At 37.2% G+C, this 17,947-nt stretch overlaps 3 protein-coding genes and 1 long non-coding RNA gene across 8 annotated transcripts; 1 reads left to right on the top strand and 3 right to left on the bottom strand.

The window, feature by feature from the left end:
* Nucleotides 1-141: 141 nt before the first annotated feature.
* Nucleotides 142-2,172, bottom strand: LOC143174517 (organic cation transporter protein-like). Its single transcript, XM_076367682.1, has 4 exons — nucleotides 2,079-2,172; nucleotides 1,701-2,008; nucleotides 1,341-1,624; nucleotides 142-627 (listed from the first exon to the last, which is right to left on the bottom strand). Exons 2-4 carry the CDS (start codon nucleotides 2,002-2,004, stop codon nucleotides 367-369), a joined length of 849 nt encoding a protein of 282 aa, XP_076223797.1. The 5' UTR covers nucleotides 2,005-2,008; nucleotides 2,079-2,172; the 3' UTR covers nucleotides 142-366.
* Nucleotides 2,173-2,343: 171 nt separating this feature from the next.
* Nucleotides 2,344-4,164, bottom strand: LOC116430836 (organic cation transporter protein-like). The gene is made up of 4 exons (XM_076367842.1): nucleotides 4,003-4,164; nucleotides 3,576-3,689; nucleotides 3,254-3,386; nucleotides 2,344-2,516 (listed from the first exon to the last, which is right to left on the bottom strand). Exons 1-4 carry the CDS (start codon nucleotides 4,162-4,164, stop codon nucleotides 2,344-2,346), a joined length of 582 nt encoding a protein of 193 aa, XP_076223957.1.
* Nucleotides 4,165-4,743: 579 nt separating this feature from the next.
* Nucleotides 4,744-16,878, top strand: LOC116430838 (uncharacterized). 3 transcript variants are annotated; one of them, XR_012998588.1, is made up of 5 exons: nucleotides 4,744-5,170; nucleotides 15,081-15,395; nucleotides 15,493-15,677; nucleotides 15,773-16,124; nucleotides 16,197-16,878. It is a non-coding gene; the product is annotated as an uncharacterized LOC116430838 (long non-coding RNA). The 3 variants fall into 3 exon arrangements; XR_004235801.2 differs by lacking the exon at nucleotides 15,081-15,395; XR_012998589.1 differs by lacking the exons at nucleotides 15,081-15,395; nucleotides 15,493-15,677; nucleotides 15,773-16,124; nucleotides 16,197-16,878 and adding an exon at nucleotides 8,811-10,653 and having other exon boundaries at nucleotides 5,059-5,170.
* Nucleotides 5,041-11,828, bottom strand: GC (gamma-glutamyl carboxylase). 3 transcript variants are annotated; one of them, XM_031985455.2, is made up of 11 exons: nucleotides 11,697-11,828; nucleotides 10,909-11,167; nucleotides 10,290-10,611; nucleotides 9,881-10,063; nucleotides 9,514-9,677; nucleotides 8,958-9,424; nucleotides 8,526-8,726; nucleotides 8,158-8,396; nucleotides 7,632-7,937; nucleotides 6,957-7,539; nucleotides 5,041-5,187 (listed from the first exon to the last, which is right to left on the bottom strand). In XM_031985455.2, the coding sequence occupies exons 2-10, from the start codon at nucleotides 11,129-11,131 to the stop codon at nucleotides 7,377-7,379; spliced, it is 2,268 nt and encodes a 755-aa protein (XP_031841315.2). In that variant the 5' UTR covers nucleotides 11,132-11,167; nucleotides 11,697-11,828; the 3' UTR covers nucleotides 5,041-5,187; nucleotides 6,957-7,376. The 3 variants fall into 3 exon arrangements, with proteins under 3 accessions (XP_031841315.2, XP_076223796.1, XP_031841318.2); XM_076367681.1 differs by lacking the exon at nucleotides 11,697-11,828 and adding an exon at nucleotides 11,613-11,686; XM_031985458.2 differs by lacking the exons at nucleotides 5,041-5,187; nucleotides 6,957-7,539 and having other exon boundaries at nucleotides 7,650-7,857.
* Nucleotides 16,879-17,947: the final 1,069 nt, after the last annotated feature.

Raw genomic sequence — 17,947 nt, 5'->3', positions numbered from 1 at the left:
CAGGTAATAATGTCACAAATAATAAGTGACATTAATCAATAAAATGCCAGTTTACTGTTCAAAATTCATTATTGTATATACGAATAAATGGACTGTAGAAAGGAATCATAAAACCAATTAAAAGACACATTCTCCCCTCTTTATTGCAAATTGGAAGATTAATTTTATTTCTTAAAATATTTCACATGTAAATGATAACCGTGTATACAAAAATCAGTTGAAAATTCCACGTACAAAACATCATAGTGTCTTATCAAATGTTCTTACAAAAATGGCACGAACGTTGATACATTGACGTGAATACTATAAATGCTACGTTTTGTAACAAATAATTTTAGAGTATAGTAATAAAATATGGTGAACACATCACGAACATTTATAGCAGTTACGTAAGGAGACGTTTTCTCGGTCATTCCTAATTTCTTCGTCGACCGTGTTCGCCATAGGTCTACCACGAGTTTCCGGCAGTATCAGACACAGAAGGCCGGCCATTAGGGCGAAAACGCCGCACAAAGTGGTTGGCCCCCACCACACAACAGCGCCCAACAAATCGGCTGCATAAGGCGCAGCTATACTCCCGACGTGCGACATCGCTGAATTTGTCCCGACCGCGGAATTTCTGCACACCTGTTCCGGACAACAATCGTCAAAGTAGGCCATTATCGTAAATAGACTACGGGACTTTGCATTTACAGCGTACACAATTGTTCAAAATTCATAATGTTCTCATTCCGTTTAGCACCTTGTAGTAACATTTAATACGGTGAATTCATTTCCGTTTAACACGTTGACTGCCACGGTGGTCATCAATTACCGAAGCTTCAAAATTGCTTAAATACAATTACAATAAGAAAACTGATGTTGAATAAAAATACTTAGTAACATAAACAGTTAAATAATAGTGTAACACGTGTACTGTGATACCGAGTCGTTAATATTTATTTCTAATACCATTTGCCTTTGTTATGAAAGAATATGTATTGTTACACAAAACATTCGAAATTCTCGTGACAGTCAACGTGTTAATTCTTATTGCTGAACATTGTCTCGTAAGTATTTACATTTGCATAAACATCTACGGAGTAATTATACATTCATTCTAGTGACTCCTTTCGTTTACTTGGAATGAGAATGAATGGAAAGTATTTAAAATACGAATTTTTGAAATGTATCTTTGGAAACTCAGGAACATTTTTCACAGTAACGGAATCATGTAAAATAATCAATCATTTTTCAGATATATTAGTAAATTCTTCGAAACTTATTCATAACACACAAATTCTGTGCGAATTTTGAAGAATGAATTTCAAGGGAAGAATATACAATTTTTACACGTTTACCGTAGGGAACAGCTCCGAGCTGTACAAAATGACGATCCCATAAGCAGCTGATGCGCTGAACCTTCCAATGAGGGCTATGATCATGATCGTGCCCGTATTCGACGTAGGTATTGTCAAAATACTTAATAAGCATATTGCTGCTATGATATACAAAGAACCGCTTCCTTGTCGTCGTCCAATAACCATTAATATTGGCGTCGGTATTAAATAAGCTGGTATTTCAGTCAATCCCATAATCAGGACGTAAATATACCGATCCGCAGAAAAATTATTCACATTTAATGCTGGAATATTTATGAGAGGCTTGTTTAAAATGAAAGTGTTTTAAGAAGTATTTATTATTCATTGAATATTCATTACCTAGTGCGTAATAAGAGAGTGAGGCAGTCATCCAGTTGAAATTCGTGATCATGAGTCTGTTGCGCAACTCACTGTTACTAACCAGAACGTGCAAGCCTTTGATGTCTTTCCTTAATCGTCCCTTATTAGAGTCCTGGTTACTTGCAATCGAGTCGTTCGAATCTTTGAAATCTTGTTCATGCATGGATAAAGATGATTCTGTTTTTGCCAATGAGGAGGATGACCTCTTGCACGCTTTCTCGATCAAATATTTCGCCTCGCTTCGACGATTGTGTGCTATCAGCCATCTTGGCGATTCTGGCATGATCCTGAAATTCCATTCCACAATTTATTATACAGCTTCGATAAAATCAGTTGTTCCTTGTATATAGGACATACCAGCGATTCTGATACAGCCAGAAGAAAAAATTAGTAGCATTCTAAATATGTCCAGCTTGAAATTACTATTGAAATAGTACTCAAATTATCGATATTCAGTCTAAATATAAATAGCCTGGGGTATAGTGCATTCTAAGTTACAAAAGGTTTCAATTTTTATCAAATTTATCATTTAGAATAATAATAAGAGTATAATGTCTTAGAATCAGTTCGAAACGGAAGGAAATTTAATTTATTTAAACGTTCAATTGAGTTATTTAGAAGCTCACCATAAGGGTATTAGAAGTAATAAGGCTGGTAAGGAAATCGCCCATTGCACGTGTCTCCATTCGTGCAGGAAATAAGCAACGCCCGGTATAATGACAATTCCACTGGCATAACCTATGTTATAAGCGATTCCCATCCACTGTCTATGTTTCTCGTTCGCAACTTCTGTAACTGTACCAATGAAAATGTTTGAATGTCCACGTTGCTATGGATTTTACCAGTGATAAATATATACTGTCCACTTTAGTCATTTCATGAAATCGTATAAACAACTGATTGAACACCACGGAAAGAATGCTATGTTAAACATGTGTTGAAAATCTTCTGGTACATACTATTTTGAACCGTAATCTATATTGGTCAGCCACTTCCTTGCCTAGAATTCCGAAATAGCCTGAATATTAACTATTTATTACAAGCTCGACCGTTCACTATGCCATACACATGCACACCGGCAACAAGTATGAACAGACGTTTGCTTAATTACGATGTGAAAGGAAACTTTCGGAATAGTATTTTGTCGGTAATAAGAGAGGGGACATTAAAGTATCGTTTTGTCGATAATAAGTATAATAAGGCAGGTTACACCATGATGCAATGAAGGTACTGTTATTTAATCCGGTACGGAGATAATGAATTATGAATTCATATCGCATCTTGCGCACTCTAAGTGCTTATATTGCTACACGCATACCATTTATTATGGAAGTACTATATTAGTATTACATGATTATGTATGAAACAGGCGTTGCAACATTGAACATGCATAGATCATAACTCACGTGTCGTAAATGCCGAATACTGGATCGCAGCGTGGCTTGCTCCATTAAAAAGCCGTGAGATCATGAAACCCCAATACCATGGGACAATAGCGCCGGCTGGGCCGGACGTTATCAACAATATTATACCAATCACGTAACTGACTTTACGTCCATATTTATCAGCAAAAACTCCGAAGAATGCGCTGCCCAACAATTTACCGAGCGACAGGGCCATGTGAGTGCTCGAGCGAGCTGCTGTTTTATCGCACACTAAGTCCCACTGAAATTTAATTGAAACATAAATAATGATCGAAGGCGAAAGATATTTTATCGTGATCTTATTTAATAAATTGTGTGCCATATTTAAGCAATATGCTATTTTAGAAGAATACGTTCGTAGAAACAATTGTGCAAAATTAAGAATTCAGTTTAAATAATGGTCGAACTAATTGCATAACATCTTGCTCACATCTTCGACAAATGAAGTGCCATCAAGGTCGTGCGCGAAGCTCCTCTCTGCGCAAGCTATCTCTTCTGGTAAAGAATTATTGTTCTTGTATTCTAAAGCTTTCTCGAATCCAATCTGTGCAAAATGTTCATAATCGTAATTGTACATAGTGCACGAAGTGGCTGAAGAAATGTTCCTTATTCTCTCATCTGTCCAATTTGCGGCGATTAGACTCGGAACCTTACACCAGTGAGTGGGAACCTACATTTTACGAAATCTGTTAATTATTTCTGCAAAGTATTACGCGCGAACAAGTTGTTCATAAGTTTTAAAGACACGTGGAGAGAGCACGATTTTTTCTTTCGAAATGTGACATCATCTAAAATATTTCATCATTATTATTATTTTTCAAATATTTGTTTAAGAAATTATGATACGTCCCGCTTACCTCGGCAATGAAAATGTACGACATCGAATGCATTCCGTTAAATATCGTCGGAGTGAGCGTGAAAATGAATATTATCCATAGAAAATTGGACCCACATCCGAGTCTGTCCAGTGCCACCAACAGAGGGTCCGCGACCTTTGCCTTCATCGAGCCCTCGGACATGTTGCCTTCTAAAAATTAAAAGGAAATCAATTAATGAATTTTCATCGGTACATTGGAATTCAAATTAATATTTGACTTTCTTCAAATTAGAAAGCAAAACGATAACTGTATAATGTACACAACCCGTACACGTTTTAAAAGTTCAATCTATTATCGTAACTGTACCAACAATACTATCTAAATCTATAATTAAATTAAACACTAAATACTTAATCGATTGTTGTGAAATACAATGCCGGAGTTATTAGCAAATAAAACAATATTTTGTGATAACTACAGCGATTAAGTTTTAATTAACCCGATACGCTCTAATCTGGCGCACATCTATATCTTTGTTTTAATTACGGTTTCCGTTTCAATGGCTGTACACCTTAGCGCGCGTCGTTTTTTTCAGACAACATATTTACTTAACTCGAGCACCGTGAAAACAATTCGTAAATGGTATCTTAGAACATGCGTAAGTACCAACCGATTGTTATATCAGATCTGAGATCGATTACATATTCACTTATCGGTTCACTCAACGGTCACTTGTGATTTTATTGTTCGAGGATCCAGTTTATATAATTTTTGCTTCTCAAAAACATTCTTCTGCGTTCACTATCACGTTACGAGCAGCCTTGCCGAGTCCCCTATTTGTTAAACGCACCCGAACACTTATCGATGAATGGTCTTTAACGTGTAGTAGTTCAACTATTCTTCTTATCGACCCACGTTCACTATGCGATACCGATTTCGTCGGTAACGACAGTCAGCACTTCGTTACATTTTTCAACGTTGACTTCGACAAAACCAACGCGAGCTCATCCAAGTGACTGGCTGACGATCTCCCGATTCCTCTGTCACGTGTCTAGATAAGCAGATTTTCGATCAGGTATGGCTATACCAGCGTTGCAGCAATAGTCATCATACGAGAAATGATAGTCATAGTTAATTCACGCACTCGCTGCCCCTCCACTCAATTCTACTGTTACTTCCGATGACACCAATAAGTCTTTGATTCCATGTAAGTACATGTGTTTCCTGCAAGCAACAAAGTAGCGCGTTTTATTTTATCTTGAAACTGTCGAGTTTAACGTGTGTTGTAAAGATAAATATATTTACAGTTTGTGAATTGAAATGCTTGATAAAAGGTAATAGAAAGATAACATTTTATGCTGTTCGTCTATATTCAATTGTTTTCCACGGAAATTTTTATTTGTTAAGGAAATAATACTTTATGATTGGTAACAATTTAGTATCGCTTAAAGTATGTTTTCGAGTATGTTTAACAATTCCGATTTTTAAGGACTACTAAATTGTAATATTTACCAGCCGAAAACTTATCGAAGTTGAGCAAAAGGAAATGAATGTTTGAAATTACAAACTTTAGTTTTTGATCTGAGTTCTGCAGTGTGCAATGATATTGTTAATAAATCCAAGCCGATTAGTTCTACCTACATTATCACTATAGAAATTGCAGATATTACCACATTGTATGCGAAAAACGTAAAAGCACTATTTTCATGTACCGTCGAGTAATGTTAAATAAATACTTGTATAACTTCATTAAAATTTCTGATAAAAGTAGATAGTTGATTACTTTTGTTCATGATTGGAAGTATTTCTATTTGTAATGTAATCTCTCGAAAACGTGTTGTAGAATAAATAAATGAATTGGATGAAACTGATATACGTTGAAATGAACAAAATGGCCCGCACGTAATGTGTGAAAATCGCAGTGTTATTAATAAACGCGTCAAAATGATTGTACTACGGAATGTATAATGATAGTAGAAAAAAGATAATTATTACTCGTGCATGATAAGACACTGTGTAATATCGAACGCAATGCCTAACCGTATAACACGTTCGATAAAATGTGACAAATATAGCGTTATAAACGATCGCAGATGGCAGCTGTTTGTTGCGCAATTCAGTCTAAACGTGATTCTTCAGGCGCGAACCGTATGTACGCGAGGTTACTCGGACGATTCGTACGACACTGCGGCAATTATCAGATCCGTCGGATGCATTTACTTTCAACTTATCAGACGAAAAGGCTTAAACGCCCGTGATACGAGTGCTATCGGCTTCTCTTAACTATTCTGCCGTCTATTGTAGCGAATTTCAGGGGAATAATCGTTTAATTGCATCCCATTAAGCGTGTAAACCCGCGGAAGACCCATGTTCAGCGTCTGTTACAACCTCAAGTTTGTTAAAAATATATTAAATAACGAGTGGCGGATTGCTAAACGTTGCAAGTGCCAAAATCTTCACCGACGAAGCGTTAATGGCGGAATGAATGACTATCGAAGGACAGTGAATACAAAGCATTGGTTTGTTTTCAATTTTAACCATCAAATTAAGTACCTTCGATTAGCTAGAACGTTTTTGGACGTGTAATTAATATTGCAGCTACGGAAGCAGTCAAAATGATTACTTTATAGTTTCTTATAAATTTACTTCTACTACCCATGTTGCTGTGTTTCAAAGTAAAAATGTTGTTTATGATTTTTATTTAGCAATTTCCTATTTTATTTATTAATTACTTAAAAATCAATTGAATGAGTCAATTCGAATGATTTTTCCGGCTTATACAGGTTTCATTTATTTCTACATATTATTATATGGCAATGTGGAAAGTTGTTGGCTATTTATCTTAATGATTTTATAAATGAATAAATTAATGTGATGTTATTTAATCGCATATCCTTGCCTGTTCGACGTCTCGAGATAACTTCGCGGTTTTCGGTTGTTGACGGGAAAGTATGATACAGATTTCTTTATTAAAAAGTTCTTAATGAAATTACCCTTTAAAATCACCATTCCTTTTTATACAGTACAATATATTATTAACGATTTATATTGTTCACTAAAAATCATTACTAAGTTGTAATGATATTTCTTTCTTCAGTCTCAGTGTGTTATACAATTAAATGTTGTACTTCTTTTTTTAAATATACTCAGGCATTACATGCACTGTGCATCGAAAACTGTTTGTCGATAAATCTTGTTAATCATAATTGGTTTATATTTTTTTTTCCGTTGAATGATTTTCGGAATCATTCAGATGTATTCGACTTATCGTGTTCATGGAAACGTAATTTTCCGTTGAGCTTAATATAGTTTGCTTCTTCGTGTACGAAAATGAATTCTCTGTAATCTTCACTTATCGTTTAAAAGCAATTACAGTGTTCAGAGATCAGTTTGTGCAGTACAAATGGCAGTCTTCATTGTTTGTTGATGTGGACTCTCCGCACCATGGGCACGTCGTAAACTAAATAGAAGAATGAGTTTAATATGTGATTCAGAGATCGCCACCAGGCTTCGATTTTGTAATTAATTTCCTTAGTAATTGAAAACGTTGCCTCTCGTGAATCTACATCGATTGATCTACGAAACAATACAAATGAAATGTTAACTAATTGATATTTAAGGAATTAATTTAGCATCATATTAAGAAGAATTATAAATAATTTAAGTACCCGTCTGTTTCAGATGGTTCCTTGTTATAAGTATACATGTAACAAGCCGGATAAGCGCTTGTCGTTTTCACTCGATGCAATTGTTCTGTTTTCACACGAATCGATGATTCCTTCGATAAAATGACACCTTTCTTATAATCCTCATCGCTATAAGCCACTTCACCCTCGAGCACAGTTAGGCTGACGTTCGTGAAATTTTTCGCGATGTAGTTGTCCAGGTGCATTCCTGGGAAATCAGCGACGAAAAGAACGTTGGTGTCGTTGGACCACGTATATACATATTGCTGAATTTTTTCTAATTTGTACCTACATACCATTTAATTGATATTATTAATAACTTTTTTTTACATACAAGACATTTGAATTTTTGAAACACTTATTCATCGAAGAAAATGAATGTTAGAATCTCGATTGTAAGATATTCACGCGACTGATAAGTTTAATAGTATTATGTGATTTATAACATCACTGATTATATGTGTTACGATATAATAATGTTTCATTGTGCTACTAGAACACAACGTACCTATATGAGTTATATTGTGTGAGGAGTGGCATTAGAAACGAAATGGGCTTCAACGGATGCCAATCAACCGTTAGCAAGTCGACATTAGGATCGAACATTCTTTGCTGGAATCGTCCGTTCAAGGAATACCACACATCGATGTAGATGCTCAGATTCGTCGATAAACGTGACCATTTCGTTGTCTTTCTGAATTGATGATTATTCTTCCACATATGCTTCTCTTGCTCTATTAAGTTGTCCTGTAAATATGAGTAAAATTATGTATTAAAAAAAAGTCGACGTATTTAAATATTTAAAATGTTTTTACAAATAGTTTTAAAATTTACATTAATTTCCAATAAGAATGTATTAACCAAGGTAACACTTACCTTTATACAGAAAGCATATTGTCTGGCCATGTCGCCATGTTTCTCCCATCGATCAGTTTGCACCCACACTTTGGGATCCAAGTATCGATCTTCGTTGCTTAGATTGTCGTGGATTTTGATTTCGACCAATATGGCGTCCCAAGTATGTACCATCATGTCCCACGAATATCCGTACATTCCTGGTACCCAATTATTGTAACCCTGCAGATAATGAATATTTATATTACAGGAAAATAATGAATGGTGCATTGAAGTGTTTACTTAATATTTGTTCTTATATTTTAGAGATGGAGGAGTTTGAGAAAAGAAAAAGAAAAAAAGCAATTTAAACGAACGAGTCGAATTCGTACGAATCACTTCAGATTTGATTAATTAGAATCGCAAAGATTTAATCTCTACGTATGTTTACAAAAGCATCGATACAGACGATACCTTTGTGATGAAATGAGAGTACGGAAGGAAGAATTGCAAGACCATGTGAAAGAGTAAAAGAGATACAACAAATTTTTGCCTCTTCGTCGCACCTCTGGCTTGTTTCGTACTCTTGCAAACAGCCCTGATACCATTGTCTTCTTGTTTCAGTGTTTGAAGTGCATCTGTTTGCTTCGCAGTTGAACTGATTAATCTATTGTCTCTTTCAAAGTCGACTTTATCTCGCGAAGTGAAGTTTGTTTGTAAATTGAGGATATTTTCAGTTGATCCTTCAGAAGATGCTGTATAAAAAGATTCTTCTTCGGGCATATCTTTGAATTCATTTACCGACGTTTCATCGTAGCTTTCGATGACCTGTTTTCGTGTAAACATTGAAAAATTTCTTTTGCAGTATGCAATGCATTTTCGTGGCCAGTTAGCGTCGCAGAAGAGTGGCATTGTTGCAAGACAAACGTATGGGAACATTCCTGGAAACAAATTCTACGATCAGTCCACAGTGTGACGAGAAATTAACAAAACAAAGATTATTTAGAATTTGATAAGATGGATATTTTACCTATGCTGAACAATCTAGAATTCATTAAATGAAAAGTCGTACAGAGAATCATGGCGGGGATTCGAGTTTTCTTGAGCAACATACAAAATCCGACCATCAAATCAAAGATGAAACCGAACCAGTGAACTATAAAGAAATCGATTTGCTCGTTAGTCAAGAGTAATCTGAAATATTGAAATAAGTTAATAATTACTGAAGTATTCTGCAAAGATATTTTTTGATACGTAAAAGTTGAAAAAGAAGTTAATCGTCCGAAGATCATAAGAAAAATTCATTATCCCCAAATGACCGATGTTTCTATTATCGTCCATTATCCAATTACCGTCAATCCTGATATTATGATAAAATAACGTTTCTGTATATTTACCTGAACGGATTGAACACCCAATGTGCCGACAAATTCGTCATTGCAAACCCAGACAGCCATTCGGCGCCAGATTTCTTCAATCCAGCTATGAAGTACAACGTGAAGAATTGAAACTTCAATATAAAATAATTCCACAATGGCACTGTAGTTTGTTTGGTCCTGTTTTTACTCGCGTCTAGTGCGCTGTGAACAGTCATAAATTAATTCGACGATTATCAAATTATATGAATTCAGCGATATCTTAATTTCGTGTATTTCAGAATGTGTTAAAATCAATTTCGAGGTGAAACGTTCATTGCGAGGAATCGTTTCTTCCATTGTTAATGAAATCGCTTTTGAAATCTAGACTGACGTCTCCGATTACGAAACAGTTTTCGCATTCACACGAGACATTTCCTTTCAAACTCACAAGTACTTGTTAGCCTCCGTACCCCAGAGCAGAGTCGCGACGATTCCATAGAGATACGTGTGATTGTTCCAATAGCTTTTATTCAGCACGAAGATGTACCAATAAGGGAATACGAAACAGGCGCAAGCGAGCCTGAAGTGCGAACCCAGCATTATTCCAAACGCGCCCATCCACATTATTGCGTATATTGCTATGATCCAAGGTAACGACGGAGGTTTCATTCCGTGAATTAATGGGAAATGACACTCCAAGGGATCTCCCCATCGTATATCCACGTCTGCCAGCCCTCTTTCTTCTACCACGTCTAATACCATACAGAGACCTGCAAATTTTTTTATTGAAACCATTTTGTAAGAACACTGTAATAATACTTTGTATTTTAACTACTAGTAACTATAATTAAATACTATTAGCTTGGTGACTAGAGTTGACAGAATCAACTTTAAGATTTAACATTATTATTTACGTTATTTTATACTGTTCAGTTATAAACGTTTGTGAATGAATAATTTCACGATTGATCATTTAAAAGTTTATAATATAATTAGTTGATAACTCAGAGTTGCAGATTCGATGCTTACTGAATTGAATATTTGAAATATTGAATGAAATCACTTACCGAAAAGCGCTCGGACGACTCCTAAACAGGCAGCATCGGTCGGTCGGTACAAGAAACTAGTCAGCTTTTCAAAAGTGGAGACGTCGTTTAATCGGAATCCACAAAGTTGCTCGAACCTTCTTTCTACGGAACATCGCACTCCTGCATTCAGTTTATCGCATTCCTTCTCAGTTTCAAGTGTACATGCTCCGTAGCTATCTAACTTTCTACTCTTCGCCCACATAACTAATGAACCATTAAAGCGGACTGTAAAATAGACCTAGAAATGGAATAACAAAATTTCATTGAAACATCGTATCGATAATACACTCGCGGTTCACGATACTCAGATAAATATTCTACACTTTTTCGTCGTTTGATTTGAAACTGGGTTAGAACACATAAGGCCGAATCCAGATTCAAATTCACGGTTACAAACAGCACTCACATCGATATATTAAAAAAAGAAACGAATGAATACCATTGGATCACTATACTCAACGAACGTACACAGTGAAAGGTACACGAAGTATCGGTAACAATGACAGAAAAGGTACAACAAACAATTTAGATCTGTACAATCAAATTCGCGCGTACGAAAACCGCCTGACAACGTTTTCGAAAATTGAATTAGTAGCCGGGTGTACAGGTCAACGCGAACGCGCGCGAGAAGAAGTTCATTGAATTTTGACTCTGGACTCTGAATCCGAGCGTAGGTCGTCTACCTGATAAGAGGCCAAGACATACGATGGCGAGGCGACTGGAAGATTGCATTGAAAATGTAGCAAGCGAGCAATGACAAGACTCACCTAGGAGGCGGAGTGCAACTACCAGAAGCCAGGAGAGATGAAACCGGTCCGATCAGGATGTAGCGAAGGTTGCTGGACTTCTGCGCATCCCAGCTGCAGGAGTAGCCGCAGAAGAAGAAATTCCGGATGCTGTGCCGAGAGCAGGAGCACCGTCGCCAGGCAACGTGCTCGATTATTGACCCGCGCCCGCGCAATAATAATATATTATCGGGGCATTCTTCGGCGTCGCGGTTAGGTTCACCGACACTTTATCGGCCGGTACTCAAAACTCGGTATCGAAAGCAGCTTTCGTTTCATTTGCAAAGCTGATAGTGCAACTGCATTCCATGAGCACTGTTAATAGAACGTTTTCCACGAGGCAACAGTAGATATTCTACTCAATTAGACGTGTTTAACAGTAGGTTTACCGGCATTTTTATATATCCATCTCTACCGGCACTAGTCAATTTGAGTTGCGAACAAAACCACACATTTTCTTGAAAAAACAACTTGAAGGACGACATAATTATATACAATGATTTTATAAATGAAACTGAGAGATGTATGGATAAAAGTCAGTATAAGTAGCGGAAGAGAGATGTATATGGTTTCTGTAATTTCTTTTATGAAGTTCGGAATAAGTAAAAATGACCCGCTCGATGAACTTAGTGTTAAGGGTGATTGCTTTTTTTAGATGAGTTACGTTACGATGTTGAAGTACGTTTGGTCACTGTGAAATATTGCAAGTATTCTTTTATTTAGAGCGTCGGCTAAGAATGAAACTGCAACGTGTCGCTTGATTTTGACTAAGAATAAATTGTCGAGGTGTTGCTATCTCGGTCAGTTACCGCGGTGTATGATAATATAACATTGTCGAGACGGTTTAATTGCATTTTTAATATCGGAGAATGTAGTAGGGGATTTATCTCAATTTAAAAGTGGTTTTTTGATTTTGATTGTAATTTTTGTGTGGCTGATGGAATTTTACGCACTAATAAAAATTTTTGTAATTAACGGAGCAGTAAGCGTTGGTATAGATAACAGACGGGGGGTTATCAGAATTTTTAAAAATATTACAAGTTCGCAGAATTTCGTATCTTTCATCAGACAAGTCACAGGGGATTCGGTACGTGACATGGAGACATTTATTCGAATCAATTCTACTAGAATTCACGGCTTAACCCTTTTTTCCATTAACGAGTTGATAACCTATCTACACGATTATCTCTTCCATTCTTCCTGCTTGCTTGTACAAAATGTGTCTGTCTATAATCATTTTTCAAGGTAATTGTGGAAACGATTTTGTGATATTACGTTCGTCTTGGCATTCATCGCAAAAAACAATATCATTATAATCTCGAATTTTTTAACATGATATAATGTTTAAAATTGACGCGGATCCTATGATGAGTTCCTATACCTGAGTCCTTAAATTCGAAATCTAATTACGCATATTTTTGGTTTGTAAGATGAAAGTTCTTAAAATATTTTGTAGTACCTTTTACACATCTATTACACGTTTTTAACGCAAAGACATTATACATACGTGCAACACGAATTAGACAGCAACGATTACGTGGTTTTTGAATAAGCAACCGTGCCATTTCGGTCTTGCAGCTGGGGTGTTCGAGTGAATGGGCATAACTTCGCGTTCTAAATCCCCAACGGCCGTTTTAGAGCCGTAAAACAAAGGGCTGATTTATTTCTGCACGCCCCTCAATCTGTCTCCGCGGACCACTTTTGATTAGTGCTGCCTCTTCAAGGTTCGAGCCTCTAGAATTGTCCACACGGCACGGTTTTTATTTCCATTTGTCGCTCTGATCCCTCCACGAATCCAATTATACAATATAATAGAAATTTGTAGCGAGTAGAGATTAATTACCGCGATAAAACGTACATTACTGAACTACATTGTTAAAAAAGATCAAAACATTCATCTGACCACAGAAAGAATAATTGTTAGCGTTCAAAATAGTTCCTTTTTTCTAACTTGTAACATTTCTATTGTATAACTAGATTATTACGAAACGCCCGGAAAGTAATCGAGCAATGTGAGAAACTAAAATATCTCCGAATATTAATGTTCAAACACGGAATGCTCAAAATAATATCTGGAGCGTAGAAGTTTGTCCAACGTCCACAATTTTCCCCGACGCGCCGTTGAAAAATCAGCCGGGGACACGTGAGCTAGGAAATTAACGCTGGTATTTGCTTATACGCGCATAGAAAGCCCATCAACCCCCGCGCGATATTTGCCGAGCGTATTTGTCCGGGAATATGAATCAGTCCACCTGGAAGCGACCAAGGAAAGAGCTCGACAGAGAGTGAACAAGAGAGGAAAGATGAGAGAGCGACGCGTTCGAAAGGAGATCCGCGATTGTCGTATGTATTTGCCCGGCTATTTATCACGGTTTATTATTTCCTATTGTCGATAGAGTCACGCATTGTTGGCGGACGAGGAGGGCCGAAGCGAATTTCTAAAACCGTGTCCGATCGAATTTGCATATCCCGAGCCGAGACGCGTGTGCCGGGCGTCCGATTACAGGCCCTATTAATTGCGGTTCCGCATTGTTCTCCTCGATAACGGGGGTCGATACTCGAAGTTCTCACTTTCCTTTCTACTCCTATTCTCCAACCGATTCACTTTTCCAGGCTCCAATTGCAAATCTCGGGCTTAGAAACTGTATAGGGTGAAATATTCATTCCGCGTCGCGCTTAACCCCTTCATTTCTGAATTTCACTTAATTAAAGCTAAAAAAATTCAGTTTCATGGTTGGAACTACAGATTTGCGAATTACTTTCACTGTTAATTACAGTTAACAGCTTTATTTGGTTTCATGTATTTGGATAAATTTTAGAAACGATTCTTTAAAAATTGCAATAAATAATTCATTCGTTTAAGACACTACATTAAATATTATACATTAACTCTTAATACTTTTTGTTCATATTCCATCGATATTCGTATTTTAAAATCTCATTGGCGATTGAAATTGCGAGCACACGATGAGATTAATACGTTCGCTATCAGCGCTTATTTCGGTAACAGTATCCTCAATTATACTTTCTTCGATCCAATAAATCTTCTGAACAAAATGTTAGAAAAATGAAACTGAAACGAGAGATTTAGTTCCTAAATATAATGTCGTAGTTTATAATTTCTACGAACAGTATCTATAGGATTAATTTCATTTTCATTATGTAAAATATAGGATTACGGCCGTCACAGATATGCGACGCTGGTAGCGAACGTGTCAAAAAAAAGTAAGCGTTTTTAGCCCTTACAGAATTCCCGCGGTAACGATTGTCGCGCACCGAGTCCAAATAGTGAAAGGGGTGGCGGGGATCGATGGAGTGGGTCGAAAGAAAAAATCCGGCATAAAATTAACAGTATACAGCTTGCAGAATGCAGTTTGTTGCTCACCGGCAATATTTCACGATGGCCTCTCCCGCGAAGGCCGAGCTAGGGGTTCGTTCTAGAGGGGGGTGTGCAACAATGGAACCCTTTACCCAGCCCCTAGCGCCCAGCCAACATCCATACATCATCATTCATACTGAAAAAAAACCTGGGGGCACCTATGGCAGTCTACGCTTGGAGGGGTTCTTCGAAATTTCAAAGTACCGAGTACGCATCAAGTACTTTCTAATGCTACGTTGGATTTTCGGTTCGTCTGGCTCACCGTGTCCAAGTTCCACCTTCGATGGCCACTGGTTCCGCGGGTTATTGTTCTCTTTAGTTTTACTTTCTTCTGATTCATTCATAGAATCGATGTTGCAAAATGATATAAAATAATGATATAAAATACCTCCTTTGCAGATTTAGGTACCTCAGATAATAATGTTGTAACACTTGATGATCTAAAGGAAATTGCTGAAGTTGCAGAAAATTCAGCTCTTGTGCACAAGAACATCATTAATTCCGAAGGGGTCTCTTCTTCACATGCTTTGGTCAATACAGTATTAGCTACTTTCTCTGGTTTTATCGGTTCATTGAATAAACTGGTGAGTGATGTTAGTGTTTGGTATTCATTTTTGTAAATATGATTCAAGCGTATTGAGGAATTCATTTGTCTAATACTTATTTTCATTATTTTCAGACATTGTATTGGATTTTTTTGTAATGCAATACTTCAGTGCATCGCAATGAAGAAGTTTTATATAAGAAATAATGGGAATGATTGAAGCAACGGTTGTTTCAATGGTGAAAGTCACTGCCAATGAAGGTTTCCAAATAAAACCGTGAAGTTCCTGCGGTTATTTTATTCTCAAAAACCACCTGGCATCTTTTAAAAATCCACCACGCCCCGAAAACCCGAAAGGGGTTCCACCAGTAGTAAACAATGACGTGCAAAACTGCCGCGGAGGGTGAAGAAAAATAATGTTGAGCTATTGCGAAAAGGCGTAAAAACCGTTTGATTATTTACAATTCCTTTTCCCTCTACTAAAAAAGTACTCGCTTCTTCTTCGAAAATAGAAACTATAATTTTCCACATTCTGTAGTTAAATTTTTTTATATTTAAGTTTCCAGAAGTGGCTACCGAAAATACTGCTTCCTTGATGTGAACAAAATTTTATTCAACAAATGTGCCTAACAAATTTCATAGCATGCCTATTCATGGCATTCGTGGCACAAAAAAGGTCCCCAAGAAGAAGACGAAGAAGTATCGATCAATCATCGATTCAAAACGATCCTGAAACGTCGATGTGTTATCTGGAGTGCGAAAGGAAAGGGAAAGAACGCCGAATGAGAAACGTAATCCGCTTTTCGGAAAGAGGCAACCCCTTCGTTGGGCCGTTGGCCGTGTCACAGCACGGGTGACTGATTGTAAAACCATGGAGTAACCCGCAAAGGGTTGCCAGCTTCGAAAAAGGGGAGGGGGAACGGACAGTTTAAAATTGAGCCTCGTAATCGACGTGTAATCCTCTAAAGCCGTGACAGCCCGGAGATAATGGAGCACCGATCAACGATGGGTGGCCGGTTTGTTTTTCACAGCGGTGAGATTGGCTGTACTCTCTCTTCTTATAGTTTCTCATATTCTCAGCATTCGTTGGTTTTGGAAATAAGCATTGCTTTGACAAATGAATCAAGTTTCAAGAATATTCTTCTGTATTAAATGTCGACGGTAAAAGTAACTTATGAATTACTAGAAATTTAAAAGTTACTTTTACCGTTGACATTATACGAACATGAATTATTAGGAATTTAGATTTCAATAGTACGCAATCCTCATAAGTACAATTAGGCACCATTTAAATATATGTCTTTGTATTAAACCTTCATCAAAATTATTCAATAAAGAATAATCGATTACACGCGTACTATTTAAAAATGTGACAACAAAGATAAGTTCATCAAGCAAACTTGATAAATGTCTTCAGTTACTTAACTGCAAAAAGGTAACTATCATTTTTCACTTGTTCCCAAAGTTGAGATGCAGTGTACTGAACAGCTTCGCAAGATCTAAGTTTCTTAATCTTCGCATTCCGTGATCGATGCACCGAGTGTATACATTAACTTTTAAAAGCAATAAATGTTACATCATTTGAATTTCTTTGCATCGTATGGACAACCCACGACGTGTCGTACACTTGCATTTGTCAGCGTGCATTAAAACGAGTCTTCCGGAAATTTAACCTCAATCTCGTGGATTGAACGCGTCCCACCGCTTGCAGCTGTTCTAGAAACGATTGTGAAAGTGCACCGTGTTTTTTTACGTTCGTGAAAACCGAGCTCGACTGTTTCGTCGGCTAAGCTCCGCGTGGATTTTCGCGCCTATCTTTTTTCTAGCTTTTTTATGAGAAAGGTGGACGAACGGACCCCGATGAAAATCTCTCTATTGTTACATGCTGCACCCTCGAAAACATGGGACGTTTGTGGCGTAAACATTTTCAGTATGTAAAGTTTCGATCGGGATGAACGAACTTTCTTTTCACACTACCGAAAATCCGCGTTAAGATCGGGATTGAATTAAAAGTATTAGAAAGTAATTAGCATTTCTCAGTTCACTAGTTCGTGATCGCCGTAAAGGGGATGGACTGACATTTGCATTATCACGTGCGAACGGTTCCTCATTTTGTCCAGGCGTTCGACTGGAAAGACACTTTTGGGGTGACAAACGTAGGGGATACAGGTACCGAGTGTCCCACTGACAGTCTCGTTCGCGTTGTCATCCTGGTGATTCAGTTTTTCCCTTGAAACATCGTTAGAATTTTAAAAGGCTAGCTTAGTACGTGGGAGGGATTTAAATCCTTCCTTTCCTGAAACTTTGCAC

The sequence above is a fragment of the Nomia melanderi genome, chromosome 5, assembly GCF_051020985.1.
Source record: "Nomia melanderi isolate GNS246 chromosome 5, iyNomMela1, whole genome shotgun sequence".
Taxonomy (NCBI): Eukaryota; Metazoa; Arthropoda; class Insecta; order Hymenoptera; family Halictidae; genus Nomia; species Nomia melanderi.
Note: the sequence above shows the minus strand (reverse complement) of the source record. Positions and strands in the feature narration are given on the sequence as shown.